General features: G+C 40.8%; 1 protein-coding gene and 1 long non-coding RNA gene across 2 annotated transcripts; one reads left to right on the forward strand and one right to left on the reverse strand.

The window, feature by feature from the left end:
- The first annotated feature begins 231 nt into the window (after nucleotides 1–231).
- LOC134287577 (uncharacterized) lies at nucleotides 232–3,658 on the forward strand. Its single transcript, XR_009997386.1, has 4 exons — nucleotides 232–894; nucleotides 965–1,334; nucleotides 1,691–1,793; nucleotides 2,753–3,658. It is a non-coding gene; the product is annotated as an uncharacterized LOC134287577 (long non-coding RNA).
- Nucleotides 3,659–9,207: 5,549 nt separating this feature from the next.
- Nucleotides 9,208–21,222, reverse strand: LOC109403613 (golgin subfamily A member 7). The gene is made up of 4 exons (XM_019676430.3): nucleotides 21,055–21,222; nucleotides 20,793–20,954; nucleotides 20,503–20,655; nucleotides 9,208–10,659 (listed from the first exon to the last, which is right to left on the reverse strand). Exons 2-4 carry the CDS (start codon nucleotides 20,937–20,939, stop codon nucleotides 10,519–10,521), a joined length of 441 nt encoding a protein of 146 aa, XP_019531975.1. The 5' UTR covers nucleotides 20,940–20,954; nucleotides 21,055–21,222; the 3' UTR covers nucleotides 9,208–10,518.
- Between the last annotated feature and the right edge of the window lie 2,015 nt (nucleotides 21,223–23,237).

A 23,237-nucleotide genomic window follows, 5' to 3' on the forward strand; every position in this document is an offset into this window, starting at 1 on the left:
AGTCACTTTTTTCATAGGATTCTCATTCCTGCCACCAGAGAAAAGAGTGATCGTTAGCTTCCGCCAAATTCGCCTATGGCACAAAAGAAGCAATAGCAGTGAAAAACTTCTCCGAAAAAAACCGAAAAAACTGCAACGCTCAATATTATCGTTAATTAACGTTAAATTATTAACTGTGCGCGCTAAAATGACGGAATCAGCCATTGTGCAGTGTTACGCGTATCCGAAGGGGTGACACTTGAATCTTTTGAATTTAATCTTTTCTGAATCTTTTCGGAATCTTTTTGAATCTTTTCGAATCAGCAAAATTCCGATAAAAAAATCAAATCACTTTTGCTTCAGTGTTTTGCGCGCAAATCTGTCAATCCTGAAAACGATCGAAATTGTCAACAAAAATGGTGCGGTCTTGTGCGGTCGATGCTGTGTAATTCCGTTTTTTTAGTAAAATTCGTGCGCGATCGATGTGATTTTCGTAGTGTTTTATAATTCTACGCATCCGGGAACGAGAAAACGGTAGGCTGTGAGCACCAGAGCCATTACGAGGACTGGAACTAGAGGGGGAAGTGCGGGAAGTAGCGACTGCAGGAGCAGAACACCTATGAACACTTCGGAACCAGGTATGATGGTTTGTATTCATTGCCGGAACGAGAGCAGCAGTTTTTGAGGCCGGAGAAGATTTTTATGATTGATTGAGACGCTTCCTTACTCTGGAAAACCCCCCATAAACCGTGAAATATATTAGCTGAAAATGTCCCATTTGAAATGGTAAAACAATGTATTTACCTTGCCAACAAGAAGCATTGCGTGACAGTGCTGGACTGCTTCCCGACTATGGAAGGAACTGGTGTTCTACGTGCTGGATACGCTGGTGTACAAGGAAATGAATCTGGTAATGTGAGTGTCCAAGCCTTTTTATCCTGAATTAAAACAAAATTAACGAAAATCTACCTCTCGTCGCTTGCAGGTATCTTACATATGTTGAACGGCACTCGTTTGGACGGATTTATGTTTTACCACTAAGAGTCGAACTAGTTGTACGAACATGTACGGCCAAACGCCGCTGGTGGCTGTTTTTCTTTATGGTTCCGGATGTGCTCGGAAGCGAATAATGCCAGGCAGTGCACCATCATTATCTGCAGCAGGAATCCATCGGTTACCAAGATTAGAGTTACAGGGCATGGACGACATGGACGGAGGGTCGGGAGAGGTGTTGGGCACCTAGGAGAAGATGTCTGAGGTGCCAGTAAAGAAAACAACGGTTATGCGGACGAAGACCGACAGCGGAAAGAGTTGGACGAGATTTTGCGTCTAGAGATAGAGGGGTAGAACGACAGGTGGGTATCGATTTGCTAGCGATCAATACAATAGAGAATAGAAAATAGAAACTTTGACGATGCAAATCTCCAATTCCAGTGGACTGATCTAACTGAAAATTTAGTCGATTATTCATCACATGTAAGCATACAAACGATCAATTTTTTCAGCCCATTCCATGCAGTGGAACTCGAGATTTGCATCTTCAAAGTATGAGAGCAATGATTGATGATTCTGATGACGCCCCGTAAAGCCTTAAAGCTCCTTATTACGCTCCGTCCTGCCAAAGCACAAGATAATAATTTTTCTTGTCATTATTGAAGTCCTTTCGCTTAACTAACGAGTTGTACTTATACTTTTTTTCTCGTCCTCTTAGTGTTTTATTAATCGGATCCCGGAGTCCTCGCTTCTGATATCAAACGAACATCTTTTGAAAAATGGTTACAATGATGGTCCTGGATGCATCTTTTTATCGACAGGTAAGAAAATACTTTTAAAATATTAAAAAGAGTGAACGATTCGATGTAGGGGATCGTATCCAAGAAAACTTTGTGAGAAGGATGCATACATTTTCTATTTCTTGAAAAAAGAATTCTGAGATACCTATGGTTTGCTGGGGATTGCGATTGAATGAGATCTGATTCCATTTTCGAATTAGAATTTGAATCCGCTTTCTAATATTTATCCTTTGACAGATATGCGTATATTTCGACTACCACTTGCAGTGCTGAAAATGTAATTTCGCCATATCTAGATTCAATTACGTACAGCTCATTTCAGAAGCTGAACCTATGGTATATGAAAGACTTGTGCGGCTATATCAGTGTTTCAAGAAAATTTCGGAAAACCGCTTTACTTTATAATTAAGGTAAATGTCGTCGACTACCTAAGAAAAAAGCCAATTGTTATTTACCGTGAATTGGCATTGTTCGAAGATAGTGGATGACATTGATCTTATATATTGGAGATAGCGCGGTTTTCCGTGACTTTCTTGTAGAACTAGTCTAGTTGCACAAGTCTTCCATAGGTATACCATTTTTTCAGGTTCAGTTTCTGAAATGAACTGTACGTGATTGCTTCTACCTAGATATGGCGAAATGACATTTTAAGCACTCAATGCACTTGTAATCTTGCCCAGTATCGGTTAGATCTGATTATTGTTTTCCAATTTTTGGAACATTCAGTACGCCGTTCAGAAACTCCTTAATAGTAATCTTCTCCAATTTTTATGGTTTGCTTTAGGAGTGGTTTATCGTTTATCGGCTGACAAAAATTTGGATTTTCTCTTATGTCAACAACAATGCAATTGTCTGCTAATAAAATTTTACCTACTGGAGAATAAATAGTGTGTGATTTGACACCTACATTTGGTTTCGCTAAATCATTTATCCCACTTATCTAGAACCAACACATGAATTTATTTTTAAATCTATTGCAGACCTATTAACCATGGCAAACATTTTTGTTGAAAGGTACCGCTTCGCCATCCATACAAAGGAACCAATGCAGTGATCCAAACGGAGCCATGTCTATTTATTATTTTGTTATTGTTATATTAATTTTCTTTTATTTTCGCCTTTGTCAATAAATAGTGTTGTGGTGGGTGGGGAGTTTTGATGGGTACTTCTAAAACATCCGAAATTGAAATACGGGTCTCTGAATACGACCATCAAATGCATGGTCACCTGCATTGTTCTAGGGAGCTTAAAATAATTATAGGTAATAATTAGGATTTTTTTAGAGCTTGCTGATAAAACCTTTAAAATTCTCGAAGTGACACAAAACAAGGAAGTGTAATTTTGTAATCAGTTTCAACTCTCCAAATACCATGGCCAAAAAACATCGCAAGTTGCTAGGTGACGCAGGTACGTTTAATTTTGACTTTTCTCGAAAACGACTTAGAGAGTTCAAACGGTTCTTGCCTGCAAATTAATCAGAATTTTTGAGAACAAGGAAGGTTCACCAAGTCATCTGAAATTGCGAGGTGATGCAAAATTTGTTAAGTTTTGATTTTAAACATTTTCCAAAAACTTTTTGAAAAGTTTAAAAGTTCACCATATCCTCCCAAATTGTAAGGTGACGCAAGTACTAAAAACCTTGATAAGAACTTTAAGAATTTTTTAAACGATTCATGAGATATTCTCCTGTCGTTGTCGATGAAAATGTTCATCAAGTCCTCTGGAGTTCTTTGGTGACGCACAATTCATCTGCTTTGAAAATAGAACCACTCCTCCTTCTCATTAGAACATGTCGTTGAAAAGGTTCACCAAGTCCTCTGTAGTTGTTTGGTGACTCACAATGCATCTGATTTGAAAATAGAACCACTCCTCCTACTCATTAGAACATGTCGTTGAAAAGGTTCACCAAGTCCTCTGGAGTTCTTTGGTGACGCACAATGCATCTGCTTTGAAAATAGAACCACTCCTCCTTCTCATTAGAACATGTCGTTGAAAAGGTTCACCAAGTCCTCTGTAGTTGATTGGTGACTCACAATACATCTATAGAACTACTCCTACTCATTAGAACATGTCGTTGAAAAGGTTCATCAAGTCCTCTGTAGTTGTTTGGTGACGCACAATGCATCTGCTTTGAAAATAGAATCACTCCTTCTCATTAGAACATGTCGTTGAAAAGGTTCACCAAGTCCTCTGGAGTTCTTTGATGAAGCACAATGCATCTGCTTTGAAAATAGAACCACTCCTCCTTCTCATTAGAACATGTCGTTGAAAAGGTTCACCAAGTCCTCTGGAGTTCTTTGGTGACGCACAATGCATCTGCTTTGAAAATAGAACCACTCCTCCTTCTCATTAGAACATGTCGTTGAAAAGGTTCACCAAGTCCTCTGTAGTTGTTTGGTGACTCACAATGCATCTATTGAACCACTTCTCCTTCTCATTAGAACATGTCGTTGAAAAGGTTCACCAAGTCCTCTGTAGTTGTTTGGTGACTCACAATGCATCTATTGAACCACTCCTCCTTCTCATTAGAACATGTCGTTGAAAAGGTTCACCAAGTCCTCTGTAGTTGATTGGTGACTCACAATACATCTATAGAACTACTCCTACTCATTAGAACATGTCGTTGAAAAGGTTCACCAAGTCCTCTGTAGTTGTTTGGTGACGCACAATGCATCTGCTTTGAAAATAGAATCACTCCTTCTCATTAGAACATGTCGTTGAAAAGGTTCACCAAGTCCTCTGTAGTTGTTTGGTGACTCACAATACATCTATAGAACCACTCCTCCTACACATTAGAACATGTCGATGAAAAGGTTCACCAAGTCCTCTGTAGTTGTTTGGTGACGCACAATGCATCTGCTTTGAAAATAGAATCACTCCTTCTCATTAGAACATGTCGTTGAAAAGGTTCACCAAGTCCTCTGTAATTCTTTGGTGACGCACAATGCATCTGCTTTGAAAATAGAACCACTCCTCCTTCTCATTAGAACATGTCGTTGAAAAGGTTCACCAAGTCCTCTGTAGTTGTTTGGTGACTCACAATGCATCTATTGAACCACTCCTCCTTCTCATTAGAACATGTCGTTGAAAAGGTTCACCAAGTCCTCTGTAGTTGATTGGTGACTCACAATACATCTATAGAACTACTCCTACTCATTAGAACATGTCGTTGAAAAGGTTCACCAAGTCCTCTGTAGTTGTTTGGTGACGCACAATGCATCTGCTTTGAAAATAGAACCACTCCTCCTACTCATTAGAACATGTCGTTGAAAAGGTTCACCAAGTCCTCTGGAGTTCTTTGGTGACGCACAATGCATCTGCTTTGAAAATAGAACCACTCCTCCTTCTCATTAGAACATGTCGTTGAAAAGGTTCACCAAGTCCTCTGTAGTTGTTTGGTGACTCACAATACATCTATAGAACCACTCCTCCTACACATTAGAACATGTCGATGAAAAGGTTCACCAAGTCCTCTGTAGTTGTTTGGTGACGCACAATGCATCTGCTTTGAAAATAGAATCACTCCTCATTAGAACATGTCGTTGAAAAGGTTCACCAAGTCCTCTGGAGTTCTTTGATGAAGCACAATGCATCTGCTTTGAAAATAGAACCACTCCTCCTTCTCATTAGAACATGTCGTTGAAAAGGTTCACCAAGTCCTCTGTAGTTGTTTGGTGACTCACAATGCATCTGATTTGAAAATAGAACCACTCCTCCTACTCATTAGAACATGTCGTTGAAAAGGTTCACCAAGTCCTCTGGAGTTCTTTGGTGACGCACAATGCATCTGCTTTGAAAATAGAACCACTCCTCCTTCTCATTAGAACATGTCGTTGAAAAGGTTCACCAAGTCCTCTGTAGTTGTTTGGTGACTCACAATGCATCTATTGAACCACTTCTCCTTCTCATTAGAACATGTCGTTGAAAAGGTTCACCAAGTCCTCTGTAGTTGTTTGGTGACTCACAATGCATCTGATTTGAAAATAGAACCACTCCTCCTACTCATTAGAACATGTCGTTGAAAAGGTTCACCAAGTCCTCTGGAGTTCTTTGGTGACTCACAATGCATCTATTGAACCACTTCTCCTTCTCATTAGAACACTAAACAAGTTGTTTGGTGACTCACAATGCATCTGATTTGAAAATAGAACCACTCCTCCTACTCATTAGAACATGTCGTTGAAAAGGTTCACCAAGTCCTCTGGAGTTCTTTGGTGACTCACAATGCATCTATTGAACCACTTCTCCTTCTCATTAGAACATGTCGTTGAAAAGGTTCACCAAGTCCTCTGTAGTTGTTTGGTGACTCACAATGCATCTATTGAACCACTTCTCCTTCTCATTAGAACATGTCGTTGAAAAGGTTCACCAAGTCCTCTGTAGTTGTTTGGTGACTCACAATGCATCTGATTTGAAAATAGAACCACTCCTCCTACTCATTAGAACATGTCGTTGAAAAGGTTCACCAAGTCCTCTGGAGTTCTTTGGTGACGCACAATGCATCTGCTTTGAAAATAGAACCACTCCTCCTTCTCATTAGAACATGTCGTTGAAAAGGTTCACCAAGTCCTCTGTAGTTGTTTGGTGACTCACAATGCATCTATTGAACCACTTCTCCTTCTCATTAGAACATGTCGTTGAAAAGGTTCACCAAGTCCTCTGTTGTTGATTGGTGACTCACAATACATCTATAGAACTCCTCCTTCTCATTAGAACATGTCGTAGAAAAGGTTCACCAAGTCCTCTGTAGTTGTTTGGTGACGCACAATGCATCTGCTTTGAAAATAGAATCACTTCTTCTCATTAGAACATGTCGTTGAAAAGGTTCACCAAGTCCTCTGTAGTTCTTTGGTGACGCACAATGCATCTGCTTTGAAAATAGAACCACTCCTCCTTCTCATTAGAACATGTCGTTGAAAAGGTTCACCAAGTCCTCTGTAGTTGTTTGGTGACTCACAATGCATCTGCTTTGAAAATAGAACCACTCCTTCTACTCATTAGAACATGTCGTTGAAAAGGTTCACCAAGTCCTCTGGAGTTTTTTGGTGACGCACAATGCATCTGCTTTGAAAATAGAACCACTCCTTCTTCTCATTAGAACATGTTAATGAACTCAAATACGGGCCCGAACAGCCGATAAAAATTGATAGGAATGCTTTTGAAGTTGTTAAACTGAAGGAGAATCATCCAAGGTCGTCAATAGACAAGTTTATACTGAACGATATGCTTGTCACCGGAGTGTAGCCATCGTGATATCCAACTAAAAGGCGTTTCGGACCAGCAAAAATTTCACAAATTTATGTTGGCTAACATGAACCTATATTTCCATCCATTGTTCCCTAGATTTTTGAGATTTTTTTCAAGTTAAGTTACTATTGTTTTGTATATGTGTGTCACTGTAATCATTTTCATAAATGTATGCTATCTGATTTTCTCGGCGAGTTAAGGTTAACCTTGGATACCACGAATGAGACATATCCTGCTCGGCATGTCCCGGGCAGCTCGGTACGTTGTCAGATCAGCACCAGCACCGCCATGTCGGACACCCGGATGAGTTCAATGTCGATCACTTCGCTACCGTACCGCGATAGGACGTATTTGTGGTCAGTCGCAATCGTAGAACTCAATTCGGTGGATGATGCATAAAGTGCTCTAGGTTGACGAGCTCCTTTGGGTTGTCGGCGATGTGTCGAAGTTTTGGAACGTGTCGTGCGTTGCAGCATATTTCGTTTATCCATGCAGCATAGTTCCGAACCTACCCCAGCTTGCTTCACTGCGTGCAACGAAGCACTTCAATATTTTCGCCTTGGCCGACGAACTACACCGGTTTACGGAGGATGCCCTTGGTGAGTGCCTGAGGGCCAACGGATCGCAGCGGCTGAATGGCCATCTCCCATCAGTTCTCGTCAGTGAAAACGTTTCTTACGGCATTCCTCGGGTCCGGGTGTATCGCACGACCATCCGAATTTCTGAATAGAACTGCGGAAGACGGCGGAAATGCCTGAGGTACAACTGAAATAGGTTTAGTTTTCAATTAGTTATTTATTTAGTAACGTAAATTAAAGTAAATTACCTTTAGTTTCGTATTATTTTCTGCTCTCGCTGATCTGAAAGTTGTCCTGCCATCGTCCTCTTCAAAACAAACACTGAACGAAATGGTCCAGTTATTTTGATATAACTGACAGATGCGTTTTTTTATTAATCCCGCCGAATCATTTTGAATCTTTTCGAATCTTTTTGAATCACTTTAAAAGATTCGAAAAAGATTAGAGTGTCGCACCCCCTGCGCGTATCAGACAAACAGACAAACACTCTGATAAGTACTATCGTACACCGATTGAACGGTTTATTTAAAAAATGATAATTGGCCAACTGGTCATCCGTGACGCTCGCATCGTTTTTATTCAAGTTTGGCATTTCTAGATTGAGTTTAAATAAGGGCGAAAGTTACAGGAGAGAGTTCTCTTCATCGACTCTCTCTTCTGCAAATTAAAGTGGCTAGATACAAATTCAATCGAACTTTTTTACACTTAGACGCTAGATTGCATTGCAACCTAGCGATTTATGACCAAAAAGTGCAATCATACTTGCATCTTGTCACTTTAATTTGAAGAAGAGAGAGTCGATGAAGAGAACTCTCTCATGTTACTTTCGCCCTTATTTAAACTCAATCTAGATTTGCCCTCTACCGCCACCTAGTTGATAGTTGGCCAAACTCATTCCTTTTAGCATTGGGCGAACATGTTTCCGTGACTATGATTTGAATCGAAAAATGTTCGAAGTGTTACGTCAGTTTGTCTGTGCTGTGACATTATCTACTACATTCCTGATTATTTAAAATCAATGAACAATGTCAAGCTACATTCCAGAATTTTGTTTACGATCATTTGCACGTTAAACATTTGATACGCCATTTGCTGGCCACGAGCATTGGACTTCTGGCAGCATTCTTTTCGTTAGCCACTTCTCGTCCAACCAACCATATTGCACTGATTTCGCTAAGCGGTGTCACAAGCCGCAGCTCGTTATCTTTGGCAACGGAATGAAATTCATCCGAATCATTATGAATTATTTAAAGGCCGTTTCATAAGTTGGGCCTTATGGAAATCTTGAGGTTATTTGGCTGAGTATACGCTAAAGACACGAAATCTGATGATTGGTGCTGTTGATGATGATTGTCGCGTCATGACGATGATGCTGTCGAGCAATGCTTTTAAAGCGCGTTTGACAGGTCTCCTGCTCGATTGGAATAACATTGACAGCAAATTTGGAATTCCAATTGGAACATTTCGTGTCTTTGCATATAGTGTCTTTAGTCCATACATTTTTTTTAAATGAGTTGAGTGATGGTTTTCTTGAATCTCTTTAGTTCACGGCACTGCAGAGTTCGCCTATCAATGCTTTCTTTCCAAATAAACAACCCCGTTGGTATCTCTTAAATTTGTTAATAAATATACTTTATATGTTATATCCCAAAAACATTCTTCACATTTATAAGAACCCGAGCTCGTTTCGCCGGATCTACGTGATCTAGATGGATTGTATTGCTGTAACTCAATCGATAAAAAGAAAACTTCACGTTGTAAGTATGTTCCATAGGATGTGGTTTTTGGAAGTCATGTGTAGGATTTTTTCCGCCAGTTGCGAGACTTGGATTAGTTATCCAAGTGCCTTTCACCAGTGCGAAGTATCTCACTTTGAATATGCCCTATGGTACATGGGATAGCTATTTCAACAAAATAAGTATAGCTTTTGAGTTGCTATGAATAAAAACGGAAATAGATCAAACTAGTCTTGGTTTCTCCTCTATCATACTACGATTCGAATAGTTTTTTTTTTGTGTTTTTGTCAGGGAATATTCACGTAGGTATGTCATTGCGGATGCTAATACGGTTACCTCCTTTCAGCTGTGATACTGTCATTGTCCAATGCAGCGAATTTCTGTTAATTTCCTTGCATTTCAGTACACTAAATCTTTCTTCTGGATCTTTCCACTATACACAGTTTGTTACAATTTTCCTTGAACTAAAACCATGCAGTCTAATTAGCTTCGTTGATGTTTTCATTGCTGGGACCTAAAATCTAAATGCGATAGAAAAGAGATGAACTAAAATCGACAATTTGTGAATGCTTATTCATTCGAACTTTAACGTATTATTTGCATATGTATCTGTGGAACGTACGGATTCCTGCCTACATCGGAACAATTGGAAAAAGGAATTCCCAGGTATGCATTTGAGTTGGACCTAAATTATAGAATAAAACGATGTATTGAACAGAACATAAAACATTTGCACAAAATTAGTTTTAGAATAAATTTTAGCTTAAAAAAATGATTGCAACCACAATGACATCAAAAAGGCTGGCCTTGCCCCATATTCGAATGAAACTTGACACGTTTCCGATTTTGTCCAATAGGTATAGCCGAAAGCACCTATAGTTTCATCCAAACCGTCAAGAATTCGCCTTATCTTACTTGTGATAGCGTTTTCCATCCAACGCAGCTGGGTCCGATTAAATTAACATGAATTTGCTAAAACTGTTTTGCTTGACGATCAACTAACTCTCCGAACGATATATCACCGCTGCTGGTCTGTCCGCCCTTATCTTGCCTAAAACGTTGTTCCGATGATGGTTTTTGTTTATGTGTGTGTGGAGTAGTGTAGAATGTTACATGCATATCCATCCCGTCCGAAATAGCCTGAATTTACATGAAGAATTCCTCCGTGGAATGCGACAGCGGCAGTCACGTGCGCCCTGGGCGGTCCAATATCGAGATCTCTATGACCCGCAGTCCCCGGCAGACCGGATCGGTGATTTGCAGCCCCTTCGGATTGTACACGCGCTCGTTTTGCATGGCAATGTACTTGGACACCTTGCGCAAGCACTGGAAAAGACAATAAGGTTTAAAATCAGAGAATGATATGGTAAGGTACGCTAGGGGTGATGACCCAACGTGAACGTCGTAATGGAAATGTTTTTGATTTCTTTGACTCGAGGTTGAAACAACGCAACGTATCTGCTACAAAATATGCGAATGTAAAATAATCAAATGACTAAGAAAAACCTTAAGCTAGTATGGCCTGAAGTACACAAGGGCAAATATTTGACAAGGAAAGAACTCAAGAAAAAACATCAGATTCATTATGAATTTTAAATAACTCAACGTGCATATGTACAGATGGGTAAATTATTGATTAAATTGGGAAAAAATCCACAGCTCAGGTGAGATTTGAACTCACGACCCTTATTCGCTAGACAAGTGCTTTACCAACTTGCTTTAGCACTTGTCTAGCGTATAAGGGTCGTGAGTTCAAATCTCACCTGAGCTGTGGATTTTTTCCCAATTTAACCAATAATTTACCCATCTGTACATATGTACGTTGAGTTATTTGAAATTCATAATTGACCACACGGATTGGTATTACCGAAAATTTGCACTTTGAGTGAATCAGATTCATCATGAAAGATATCTTAAGGTGTCAATGCATCACGAAGCTTTCAAACGAATCATTGACTTTTTGCTTTTCAATGATTGTTTGCCTCGCGTATTTGAAGTGATAAAAAATTGTCAATTCTGCAGCAACGCAGCTGGAAAAGTATCATCGTAATCACTGCGAGTGAGCAAATAGAGTGATACTTTTTCATACGAATATTCGCTTTGATTGCAGAGAATCATCACATTGAAATTTCGAGCCGCATATCCAACATGGCTGCCGATGCTGATGATGCCGTAAGAAGCCTTAACCAACAAGATTGAGGTTCCAGCTCCCAGGGCTAAGTCTATAGTGAACGTAGTATCAGCTTACTTTCCTGGTGATGAAGAAGAAACTTCACTGTCCCTGATCATCGAGTTCATCAACGAAAGACTGAAGACAGCGAAATGAACAGTTCATTTTCGGCTGTGACGCCAGACCATAGACATACATACATACATATATACATTTATTTGTTCAACATCACATTTAAGACAAGACATAATCAACAATAGCGGGTAACTCTCGCTGAGACCGGCCCACTATTTATACACTATTAAATGTTTAAGGTGCCGATTTTCTGAAAGTCCTCGCTAAACAAGTAAGGAAAATGCATTTGGTTAATCAAATTGTTGAACCCCCGTTAGTTAGAGCAACAACAATTTTTGCAGACCCCTCGATTTTGGTCAAATGATGGCTCATTTAAACCGTTATAACTCGAAAGTTTCTCCAAAAACCACCTCAAAACGAATTGTTGTTGAAAAGAGGAAAGATAGAGCTACTATTTACAATAATAAAAAGTTGGGTCGGCCATATTGATTTTGACCGCCATCTTGTAATTTTATACAAAAACATTGTTTTCACCACGATGGCAATCACCGATTTTCAAATTTTTTGCATCAATTGAAAGCTGAGATATTTATACATAACATATCAAAAAATTAGAGATGTCTTTTTTTTCCTTTCAAGAGTTATCTGCAGTTTTGTAAATTAAGCCACGTTTTCTCCATACATTTCCATGCGCACCGGCAAAGACATGCAACACACGCTAACGCCGCTCAGCACTAAAGTGCATAATTTCCAGACTACACCAAAAATGTGTAACCCTTGCACATTCACAAAATCAGCTCCTGTGTCCGCAAAATCGTTGAATTCGCTAGTGACCTTGGAAAACAAAAAAAATATCGACATTTCGCATCTAGACGAGTGTACGAGCTGTTTTTGAGAATGTGTAACTGTAACACATTTTTGTGTGGTCTGGAAATTATGCACTTATGAGCAGGGCTTACACATTTTCGTGCTAAGCGGTTTCAATGTGCAGCATCCGATTTTACTCCTGCATGTATACACAAAGGCACCAGCCGCAAAATTCGGGCAAATCGGAGGTTCTTTTCCGTTTTTAACTGTTTCTCAATGATGCGGGCATTGCTTTTATAACTTTTTTAGTGTTTTGAAAAGCTTGAACTTTCAGCCTTCCATTAGTGTGTTCAGATTTTAAATTCATGTTTGTTAACACAGCGAAATATCGCTGCATTTATGTAAACGACCAGCACCGGGCCCAGTGCGCAAAAGTGGCATGGTTTACAAAACGGCAGATAACGTTTTAAAGGAGAAAAAGACATCTCTTATTTTTTGATATGTTATGTATAAATGTCTCAGCTTTTAATTGATACAAAAATTTTGAAAATCGGTGGTTGCCATCATGATGAAAACAGTTTTTGTATAAAATTACAAGATGGCAGCCAAAATCAATATGGCCGACCCAACTTTTTATTATTGTAAATAGTAGCTCTACCTTTCCTTGTTTCAATAACAATTCGTTTTGAGGTGGTTTTTGGAGAAACTATCGAGTTTTAACGGTTTAAATGAGTCACCATTTGACCAAAATCGGGGGGTCTGTAAAAAATGTTATGGCTCTAACTAACGGGTGGTCCATCAATTTGAGTAACCAATTAAATGCATTTTCCTTACTGTTTTAGCGAGGGCTTTCAGAAAATCACCACCTTCAACGTTTTTGAAGACAAGGTGTAAATAGTGGGCCGGTCTCAGCGAGAATTGCCCTAGTACGCCACAATGCACGGTTTGTGGCTGTCGCTCTCCATCCTCGGTCACACCCAGTGCTCGCCAGGTCACGTTCCACCTGGTCCGCCCATCATGCTCTTTGCGTTCCACGCCTTCTTGCGCCAACCGGATCAGTTGCAAACACCAGCTTTGCAGGGTTGTTGTCCGGTATTCTTGCAACATGCCCTGCCTACCGTATCCTTCCGGCTTTGGCAACCTTCTGGATGCTGGGTTCGCCGTAAAGTGCAGCGAGCTCGTGGTTCATCCTTCTCCGTCACACACTGTTCTCCTGCACACTGCCGAAGATCGTCCTTAGCACGCGTTGCTCGAAAACTCCGATTGCTTGCAGGTCCTCCTCGAGCATGGCCCATGTCTCGTGTCCGTAGAGGACCACCGGTCTTATTAGCGTTTTGTACATGGTGCATTTGGTGCGTGGGTGAATCTTTTTCGACCGCAGTTTTTTCTGGAGCCCGTAGTAGGCCCGCTTCCGCTGATGATGCGCCTCCGAATTTCACGGCTCACGTTGTTGTCAGCCGTCAGTAAGGATCCGAGGTAGACGAATTCCTCCACCCCCTCGAAAGTATCCCCGTCTATCGTTACATTACTACCCAGACAGTTCCGGTCGTGTTCGTTTCCGCCTACCAGCATGTTCTTTGTATTCGAGGCATTCACCATCGTTCCGACCTTTGCTGCTTCGCGTTTCAGGCGGGTGTACAGCTCTGCCACCGTTCCAAATGTTCTGGCGATAATGTCCATGTCGTCCGCAAAGCACACAAATTGACCGGATTTTGTGAAAATCGTTCCCCCGCTCGTCGCATCACACCTTCCAGAGCGATGTTGAAGAGTAGGCATGAAAGTCCACCACCTTGTCGCAATCCCCGGCGAGATTCGAATGAACTGGATAGTTCACCTGAAACCCTTACGCAGTTTTGCACACCGTCCATCATTGTTTTGATCAGTCTAGTCAGCTTCCCAGGAAAGCCGTTTTCGTCCATGATTTTCCATAGCTCTGTGCGGTCGGTACTGTCGTATGCCGCTTTGAAGTCGATCAACAGGTGATGCGTTGGGACCTGGTATTCACGGTATTTCTGGAAGATTTGCCATACGGTGAAGATCTGGTCCGTTGTCGAGCGGCCGTCGATGAAACCGGCTTGAAAACTTCCCACGAACTCATTCGTTTTAGGTGACAGACGACGGAAGATGATCTGGGATAGCACGTTCTAGTCAGCATTCAAAATAGTAATCGCCCTAAAGTTCTCACATTCCGAATGGTCGCCTTTCTTGTGAATGGGGCAGATTACCCCTTCCTTCCACTTCTCCGGTAGCTGTTCGGATTCCCAGATCCTGACTATTATTTCGGCTGTTCGGGTTCGAAAGAAGTTGATCATCAATATTAATTTCTATTCCCGATCAGTCTAGATAGCCTTGTAGTGGCGGTAGCAGTTCCTTCAACTGGCTAAGAATATAGCTACGGATTGTCTGATCCGGTGGTAAGAGTCCACCAAACAGGCGACCCCTAATTCATGGTGTCATGCGGCTCAATCAGTACCGTGCCTAAGAATGGATGGTTAGGGGGGTCTAATAAAAATCTAACCGCTAACGGTGCCTGTGGAGTACCTGGGCGCCCTCCACACTATTTTGCCCTTACTGTGTTAAACGGAGCTATAACGTAGTGGACATTATTTTTCTACCGTAAATAGTAAAAAAATGAGTACCATGAAAATTATTCAAACTAATTTTCACCACGCGAAGAGTGCTTCAGCTGTGCTCAGCAGAAGATTTATTAGAGAACAGACGTCGTAGAACAGACGTAGAGAACAGACAGAAGAATAGACGTGAGATCAAGAGCCCTGGGTAAATAGTGGAAGGGTAATGGGTTGCTTTTCGCAAAATTGTAGGATCTTGTACGACGAAAGTCAGTCTTATCCAAGAACAGCCATTTTAGTAAGTAGGAGAACAAAATTTGTCCCAATTACTGAGTTTATTACAAGAGTATGGTATGTGGGGGCAAGATGGGTCAGGGGGCAAGATGGGTCAGTACCGTTTTCAATCGCACAATATATGTTTTGAATCTTTCAATAATTTTCCCAGATGAACGACGGGGATACACAAAAAAGTGGTATATTGTTTCGAAAATTCTATACGTTCCTCGTACAGAAAAAAATAAAATATTTTTTCGTTATACTCCTTATGCTATACATTCCATATAACTACGTGTATTGTGTAGACGGGGCAAGATGGGTCACCCTAATTTTTCGGTATGTTTGCATAGTTTTTGAAAATGTTTTATTTTTGATGGAAAGGCTATTCTGTGACCTACATTATCGAAGCGATGAGAGCACTGAAAATTTGAGAACATATTTTTTAAATTTTCCTTCAAAAAATATAGGTTTTCAAAGTCCGTTTATGGCTACCCGAACAAAAATCTTCTAGTTCTGAGAATAATCTACCGATATGTTTCAACACTTTCTTCATGTAATCTGTACGTCTATGAAGCTTAAATGTATAGAGAAAAACTAGAAGATATAGTATTTTTTGTTGGAGGAAAATCGAGTTTTCTTATAGCTGACCCATCTTGCCCCCGTTAAAATGAGGTGGGGCAAGATGGGTCATGTTTTGAAAATTGTTTGTCAAGAAGCAGGTTTCAAGCTTTATTACCTTTTTATACTCTTATATCATAGCTGACTAGTGTATCTGAGAGTCGTGGTAGAATACAGAGAAATGCGATTTATATTCAGAAAGTTATAGGGATCCATTTCTTAGGTGACCCATCCTGCCCCCACTTACCATACATTGTTGCGATTAAAATGGAGGTCCCAACAATCCAGGGAAAAACTGAGGTATGCATTGCTTCTGCATATTTTCCGGGAGACGTTGATGATGTGCCGCCATCTTTGGTCGTAAGTTTTGTTGATTATTGCAAAATAATAAATGTCCAATTGATAATGCCCATCATACCATATGGAGCAGTACAGATATTAATGAAAGAGGTGAGAATCTCCTGAATTACATTTCGTCTAATAACAGGCATATGCAATAAAGGGGATTCTCCAACTTTCGTTACTGCTATTCGACAGGATGTTTTAGATCTTACGCTTTGTAGCTATCAGATAAGATCGCGAACTGGCATGTTTCTGATGAGGATTCATTGTCAGATCACAAAAATATCAGGTTCGATTATAAAGCCGAATCAAATTTAATTGAAAGCTTTAGAAACCCAAAGAAAACTAACTGGGACCTCTACCTTATATGAATGGAAATTCATATAAGGGTGAGCAGATCTTGTCTGTTTCACAGTTGGAAAATGCCTCTGATGAGATTATTGATAAAATGATTTCATCATATCATGCTAGCTGCCCAATCCAGCAGAGGTCATCCAACAGGGATGTCACTTGGTGGAATAATAAGCTGGCAGAACTGAACGGTTGTTCTGATTGGGATCAGTTAGCCCTTACAGAATACAACAGAGAATTGAGGCTAGCCAAACGGAAGGAATGGAGACGGGTATGTGAAGACATCAATAACGCTCCTACGGCTGCAAGGCTTCATAAAGTCCTCCCGAAAGACCATTCAAATGGTCTTGGAAGTCTTAAAAAAGAAGATGGCAGTTTTACTGTTGATTCTTCTGCAACATTGGAAGTAATCATGAAAACTCACTTCCCAGGGTCAATTCCTTATTCGGATGAAGAACAGGACTCAGATAAGGCAAGGATCGATCAATGCCTATCACAAAGCTTGTGAAATCTTCACACCGTCGAGGGTCGAATGGGCATTGAATTCTTTTCAACCTTTCAAATCTGCCGAAAAAGATGGAATTTTCCCAGCTTTACTTCAACATGGAAAAGAGGCAATTTGTCCGCTCTTAACCGAAATATTCAGAGCCAGGATTACTTTAGCTTACATACCAAAGGCGTGGCGTAAGGTTCGTATTGTTTTTATCCCAAAAGCTGGCAAACGGGACGAAACAACTCCAAAAACCTTCAGAGTTCAGATCCACAAGCCTTTCCTGTGTTCTGTTAAAGACCATGAAGAAAATAGTGGTAGAAATGCCTCTAAGCAAATTTCAATTTGCTTATCAAACAGGCAAATCTACCATAACAGCGCTACATTCGCTAGTCAGCAAAATTGAGAAATCGTTTCAAGAGCCGTGGTAGCTTTTCTCGACATTGAAGGAGCATTCGATAACGCATCCTACACTGCCGTGAATCGCATATCAGTCCCATCTTTGCTGGTTTTCCTATGCAAATGGGACAGATATGCGATTCACGGCAGTACAGCTCAATGCGTTCAGCAATGGAAGCAAGAGGCTTGGATAAATGCATTATCGAATGGATTATATCGATGCTTAAAGATTGACAGATCTCTTCCGTTCTTGGAGGTGCGTAACCATCAGTAAGATCTGTAAAGAGCTGTCCTCAAGGATGAGTACTATCGCCCTTATTGTGGTCTTTGGTAGTGGACGAACTCCTTAAAAGGCTCATCAATCAAGGCTGCAATAGTCCGCACTAAGATTACTTATGACTCACTTGTTTGGTGGTCGAAAACAAATGAGGTAACCGCTCAAAATAAGCTAAGTAAGCTACAAAGACTTGCTTATTAGCGTGGTTCAAAAAATCGTTTATGCTCCACACCGCTTATTCGATTCATAACCAGATTCTATGCCTTCTCCCAAAATTTGAACTGAATTGGTTGAAAATTGAGAGTGCACAAGCCCTTCAAAGTTTGTATGGGAATTACTATGGGAAGAGAACGTTTTTCATTCAATTGACCGTAGCATTTCCCCAAGTGCCCTAGAGTGTTAGTTGACCCATGGAACTCCTTGGCTACTCTATGAGCTACTACTTTGCCGAAGACCACATTCAAATCGGACGCCTCATTAATTAGTTATCGATTTTCATCCAGCTGCAGAAACTTTAACAGTGATCTTTCTGCTTCCCAGCAGGCAACATTGCTGCACATGGCGCCAAAGATAGCACACATAAATCATGGCTACTATGTTTCAAGGCAAATTGCAGTGATGCCCATCGAATAGTGTAATCATCATGATCAAAGATTTTCATTCTGGATAAAAATCGATAACAAATTAATGAAGCATCCGATTCGAATGTGGTCTTCAGCAAAGTTGTAGCTGACAGAGTAGCCTAGGAGTACCATGGGTCAACTAACACTCTAGGGCACTTGGGGAAATGCTATGGTCAATTGAACGAAAAACGTTTTGTTCCCATAGTAATTCCCATACAAACTTTGAAGGGCTTGTGCACTCTCAATTTTCAACCAATCCAGCTCAAATTTTGGGAGAAGGCATAGAATCTGGTTACGATTCAAATAAGCGGTGTGGAGCAAAAACGATTTTTTGAACCACGCTATTGCTTATATATCCATGACAGGAGCAATGAAAAGCACTCCATCAGTTGCTTTGGATGCCCTTCTCATTATACTGCCATTGCATCGATTTGTTAAACTACAAGCGGCAAAAAGTGCCCTGCAGTTTATACGCTACAATAAAGTCCTAGACTAGGATCTTGTTGGACATTTGAGGATCATCAAAGATTTGAATTTGAACATGGACATAAATCAGTAGAAATTGGATGATAACGAAGATCAACTACCGTAAACGCACCATACTTTGCGCACCTAGGGCCTAACTTTGCGCACTTTTCAAAAAATCGTTGAACAATATTGCTGATACATAATGCAATTTTTTTTCACGAAATACTAACTAGTGATTGTGAGCATGTGTGAAAAATCTGAATGTAGACGAAATTGGCTTTAAAGGAGTGGTTATCACTCAAATGCGCAATGTTTGGCACTGCGCAAAGTTTGGGGCCTACACGGTATGATGTTCCCTTCAAAGTGGTGAAACCATGTCCCTATGTTTGGGATGCTGGTGGGCCAAGTTTACGTCCAGGTTCTATTGTATATTATACTGATAGGTCCAAGATGGGAGAAAATACTGGAGCTGATGTTTTTGGCCCTGGTACCAGTAAGGCAATACCAATGTGATGCAGTCCCACTGTATTTCAAGCGAAAGTTCAAGCCATTCTAGAGTGTGCCAACATTTGTCTGAATTAAAGAAATTATAGGTTTGCCAAGATCTGTATTTTTTCGGACAGTCAGGCGGCTCTAAATGCGCTAAGAGCTTCCACTTGTCAATAACCAGTAGCAATGAGGAAACTTTATACTGGGTGCCCGGTCATTGTGGAATTCTGGGAAATGAAAACGTCGACAATTTAGCCAGACAGGGTGCGGCATCAAGCTTTGTAGGCCCTGAACCTTTCTGTGGAGTTCCTGAGTGTGCTCTTCGGATGAAACTATAAACTTGGGAAATGTCCACGGTAGAGATCTCAGGGTGATTACTGGTCTGATGACTGGCCACTGCCCGAGTAAATATCATCTGAGTAAGATGGGAAAAATCCAATTCTCCGAGTGTCGTTTCCGTCAAACGAAAAACGAAACTGCCAAGCATTTACTCTGCAGCTGCAGAGTGCTTTTCCATCACAGATTGGCGGTATCTGGTAAAGGGTTTCTAGCGTTTCTAGAGCCCTTGGAAATTTGGAGAAGTAATCCCAATAGGGTAATAAACTTTATAAAATGATTTTTGCCTAGTTGGGATCAGGTGTTGGATGAATGGTTGAGGGGGTTTCAAAGATGCTGGATCTTTAATGTAATCATGCATATGTATAATCATTTCCATAATACCTAGGATGCGTTTTCTCTGCCTTATAAAGGGTTAAATCGTTGGATTCACGGCTGAGCCCAAACACATCAAATAAATAAACTAGATAAAAAAGACTTATATCTAACAGACCCTAAAGATATCTTTCCATGGATTTGGAAGTCCTAGGTGCCTATACAATATTCTGCTAGATCAGAATTTTTCTAAGCAGACGTGGTATAGTCGTATTTTCTTATTTTGAAGTTGATTAGAAAAATACTTTCCTAGACCTGATCAAAGCTTTAGTAACTTGCAGTCTTGAACAAATTACAAATGCTAATGCATATGCATAATCCACATGCTCGTTCGTCAATCGAACACTAAGAAACTGATGCTGATCAGAGTGATCAAGTACTCTCCACATGACCAGTTCCGTGCTAAATTCGTGGGAGGGCCAAATTTTGGGGGCGAATCCGCGTAAATTGTAATAACCATAATAATTATGTGCCGTTCCCTCATACCCCCTCGAAAAACTCACCTTTTCGTAGTGCGTTTCCGTGCAGATATAGATTAGATAGGCGGTGATGCATGCCAGACAGCCCTCGCAGTACGTACTGCAGGATCCCTTCTCCGCCTCGGCAAAATACTCATTCAGTTTATTCATCGTGCTCTCGAATGTGTGGCGATCGATCTAAAAATATTCGCACATCGATTTTAATCAAATTACACCATCGCAACAAACAAGAAGAGAAATCGATAACGCTAAAACAAAAACAGCTGGATGGTCCATCTCCATCGCCGTTCTCGCACGCAGACACCCTGACTCACCCGACTCTCCAGCTCCGGAGGAAACCTGGTCTGGAATTTGACGGAAGTGCCCTCGCTGTAGTCCCGCTGGATGAAAACCTTCATGTAGTTGGACTGCGTCGCGGCTGGCGTTCCGGGCTGGGACATCCGCACTACGTTTCCAGCCATTGTTTCCTATTTGAGCTGATTGATGATGGATGAGAAAAAAAACAACTTCAGTCAGCCCTTCAAGATAGCAGGAAATTTTTGAGTAGATTTTCCGACCCTCAGCAGCCAGTCTTACCTTGATTTCCGTCGGAAACCGCTAGCACACCGATAGACGATCAAAATTCAGCACAAATATTGCAAAACAATTGCAAATTAGTGCAAATAATTTGCAATGTTGATAAATTTTTCACTCCCACTTTTGTAGTTTTGTGTGATTTTTTCTCATGTTGACATTTTGCTGCGAAATGACGGAGCAAGCTGTCAAATCATGAAAGATAAATATCAACGGGGGAGTGACCGGTTCTGAAATGTTTCAGGCAAGATTTCAGGCGAACGAGGGGCGCTTAAATTAGGTTGAATGCGCATATACACTGAACGGCGGCTTGCGGTGAAAATTACTATTCTGAGGGTCAATTTAAATGCACAACGCCACTAAATTTGTGCAGACTGAGTTTCGTTTTAATTCAACAGAATTATGTTTTCAATTTTACCATGGACTCGATTTTCAATTAAAAAAAGTTTCTGTTGGCAACCGGATTCGAACCAAGAACCTTGACATCACCAGGCTCGCACGCTACCACTCAGCCATCGAACCGGTTGATGTGAGAAGAAACAAAACGCACACAAGAAGCGTTGGTAGGTCGATGATCATGTTTTGCCATGGTAAATTTAAAAACATTTTTATGCTTGTCATTACTGCAAGGCTCCTTTCAGTGTAGTATTTAAGGTGAAGATAGCCTCAACTGAAATGATCAAGAGCCCAAATATGAAGATTGGATTCATTCCCTGTTGTGCATTTGGACGAGTCGGACGTGTGCTCCGTATCTCACCACGCGATAGCCTTTAAACAAGTAGAGTTTTTTCCCCCGCAATTGCGGAAGGTTTTTTATATCGTGCGTTCTCCTGCTTGTGCGAAGTGTAGTGTCGCAAGGTGGTATCCAGCGCAACGCGGAAGCGAGGTGCTTGCATCATCGTACATCAAGGTCAAGGAATAATCGCATCCAAAAGTCATCATTATCGCCATCATCAGCCCCTCCGTCAACAAAGAGGACGGCGGCGACGGGTGCGAAGGCAGACGCGACGGACAGCTTTACCATCTGCCTGCCTGATAAATATCTACCTGCTCCGGTCAGATAAGTATCACTCTTTCGATACACTCTTTTGTCTGCCCAATTTGTTTTGATCGCTTTTGTCAATTGTATCCCCAGTCCACATTCGACCACGTGCTTTTTTTTGACATCCATTACAGTGGTTCCCAAACTACTGTATACGGGTAAGGGTGTACAAACTGTAAATAACAGAACTTTTTTTTTTTTTTGTTTTTTTTTATTAGCTATTTTTTCCTTTTTTTTTCAATACCGTATTTTTGCATCCTACAGGGTGCGCTAAAATAATCATAAGAATTGAATTCGTATATTATTAGTACAAGTTTTTTTTTTTTTTTTTTTTTTTGCTTTATTTTTTTTTATATATTATTAACATTGTTTGGTTTACAAACCAAACAGTTGTCGTCCTAAGGAAGAAAGTGCACTGTAAATACTTTAAGGTTTTTTCTCTTCCTCTTTGCACTTTTGAGTTATTTTTCATAAATTTGTTTCCACATGGAAGATTCGATTGGAGGCGAAACGCCTCCTAATGATATCATTGCTCGTACGCGGTTTTATCAGCCATCTTCGCCTGGACCTTGGGTTGTCTATTTCCGGCGCAAATGCAAACCATTGAATATGCTTTCGATTTCTCGAGAGCTGACGCGTAAGTATCCTGGGACCGTTGTTCACCAAGTGAAAGCATCCAAGCTGCGTGTTACCGCACCTAGCTACAAAGCAGCAAATGAAATTGCTCAACACGAAGCGTTTACTGTTGAATACGCGGTCTATGTGCCAGCACGAGAAGTGGAGGTGGAGGGGAAGATCCTCGACGAAATGCTGACATGTGAGGACATCAAGACCGGCTTTGGTCGATTCAAAAATAGGTCAATTCCTGATGTGGCTATCCTAGACTGTAAACGCTTATCTAAGGTTTCCATGGAAGGAAATAAAAAGGTGTACTCGCCTTCAGCGTTTTTTCGAGTGACTTTTCCAGGTTCCGTCCTCCCGGAATTTGTTGTAATTGATGGTGGTTTTTACCCAGTGCATCTTTTTAGGCCGAAGGTTTTTAATTGTACCAAATGCAAGCAGTTTGGTCACAGTGATAGCTTTTGCGACAACAAGCCCCGTTGTGGCAAATGCAACCAAGCTCATTTGGAGGACTCTTGCACAC

Source organism: Aedes albopictus, chromosome 1 (assembly GCF_035046485.1).
Source record: "Aedes albopictus strain Foshan chromosome 1, AalbF5, whole genome shotgun sequence".
Taxonomy (NCBI): Eukaryota; Metazoa; Arthropoda; class Insecta; order Diptera; family Culicidae; genus Aedes; species Aedes albopictus.

Excerpts from the sequence above, each read along its gene's own strand:
- LOC109403613 (XM_019676430.3), bottom strand. The coding sequence starts at position 20,939 with ATGGCTGGAAACGTAGTGCGGATGTCCCAGCCCGGAACGCCAGCCGCG. Across the intron at positions 20,656-20,792 it reads CTCCGGAGCTGGAGAGTCGG|ATCGATCGCCACACATTCGA; the intron begins GTGAGTCAGGGT and ends GAATATTTTTAG. Across the intron at positions 10,660-20,502 it reads CGGAAACGCACTACGAAAAG|TGCTTGCGCAAGGTGTCCAA; the intron begins GTGAGTTTTTCG and ends TGTCTTTTCCAG.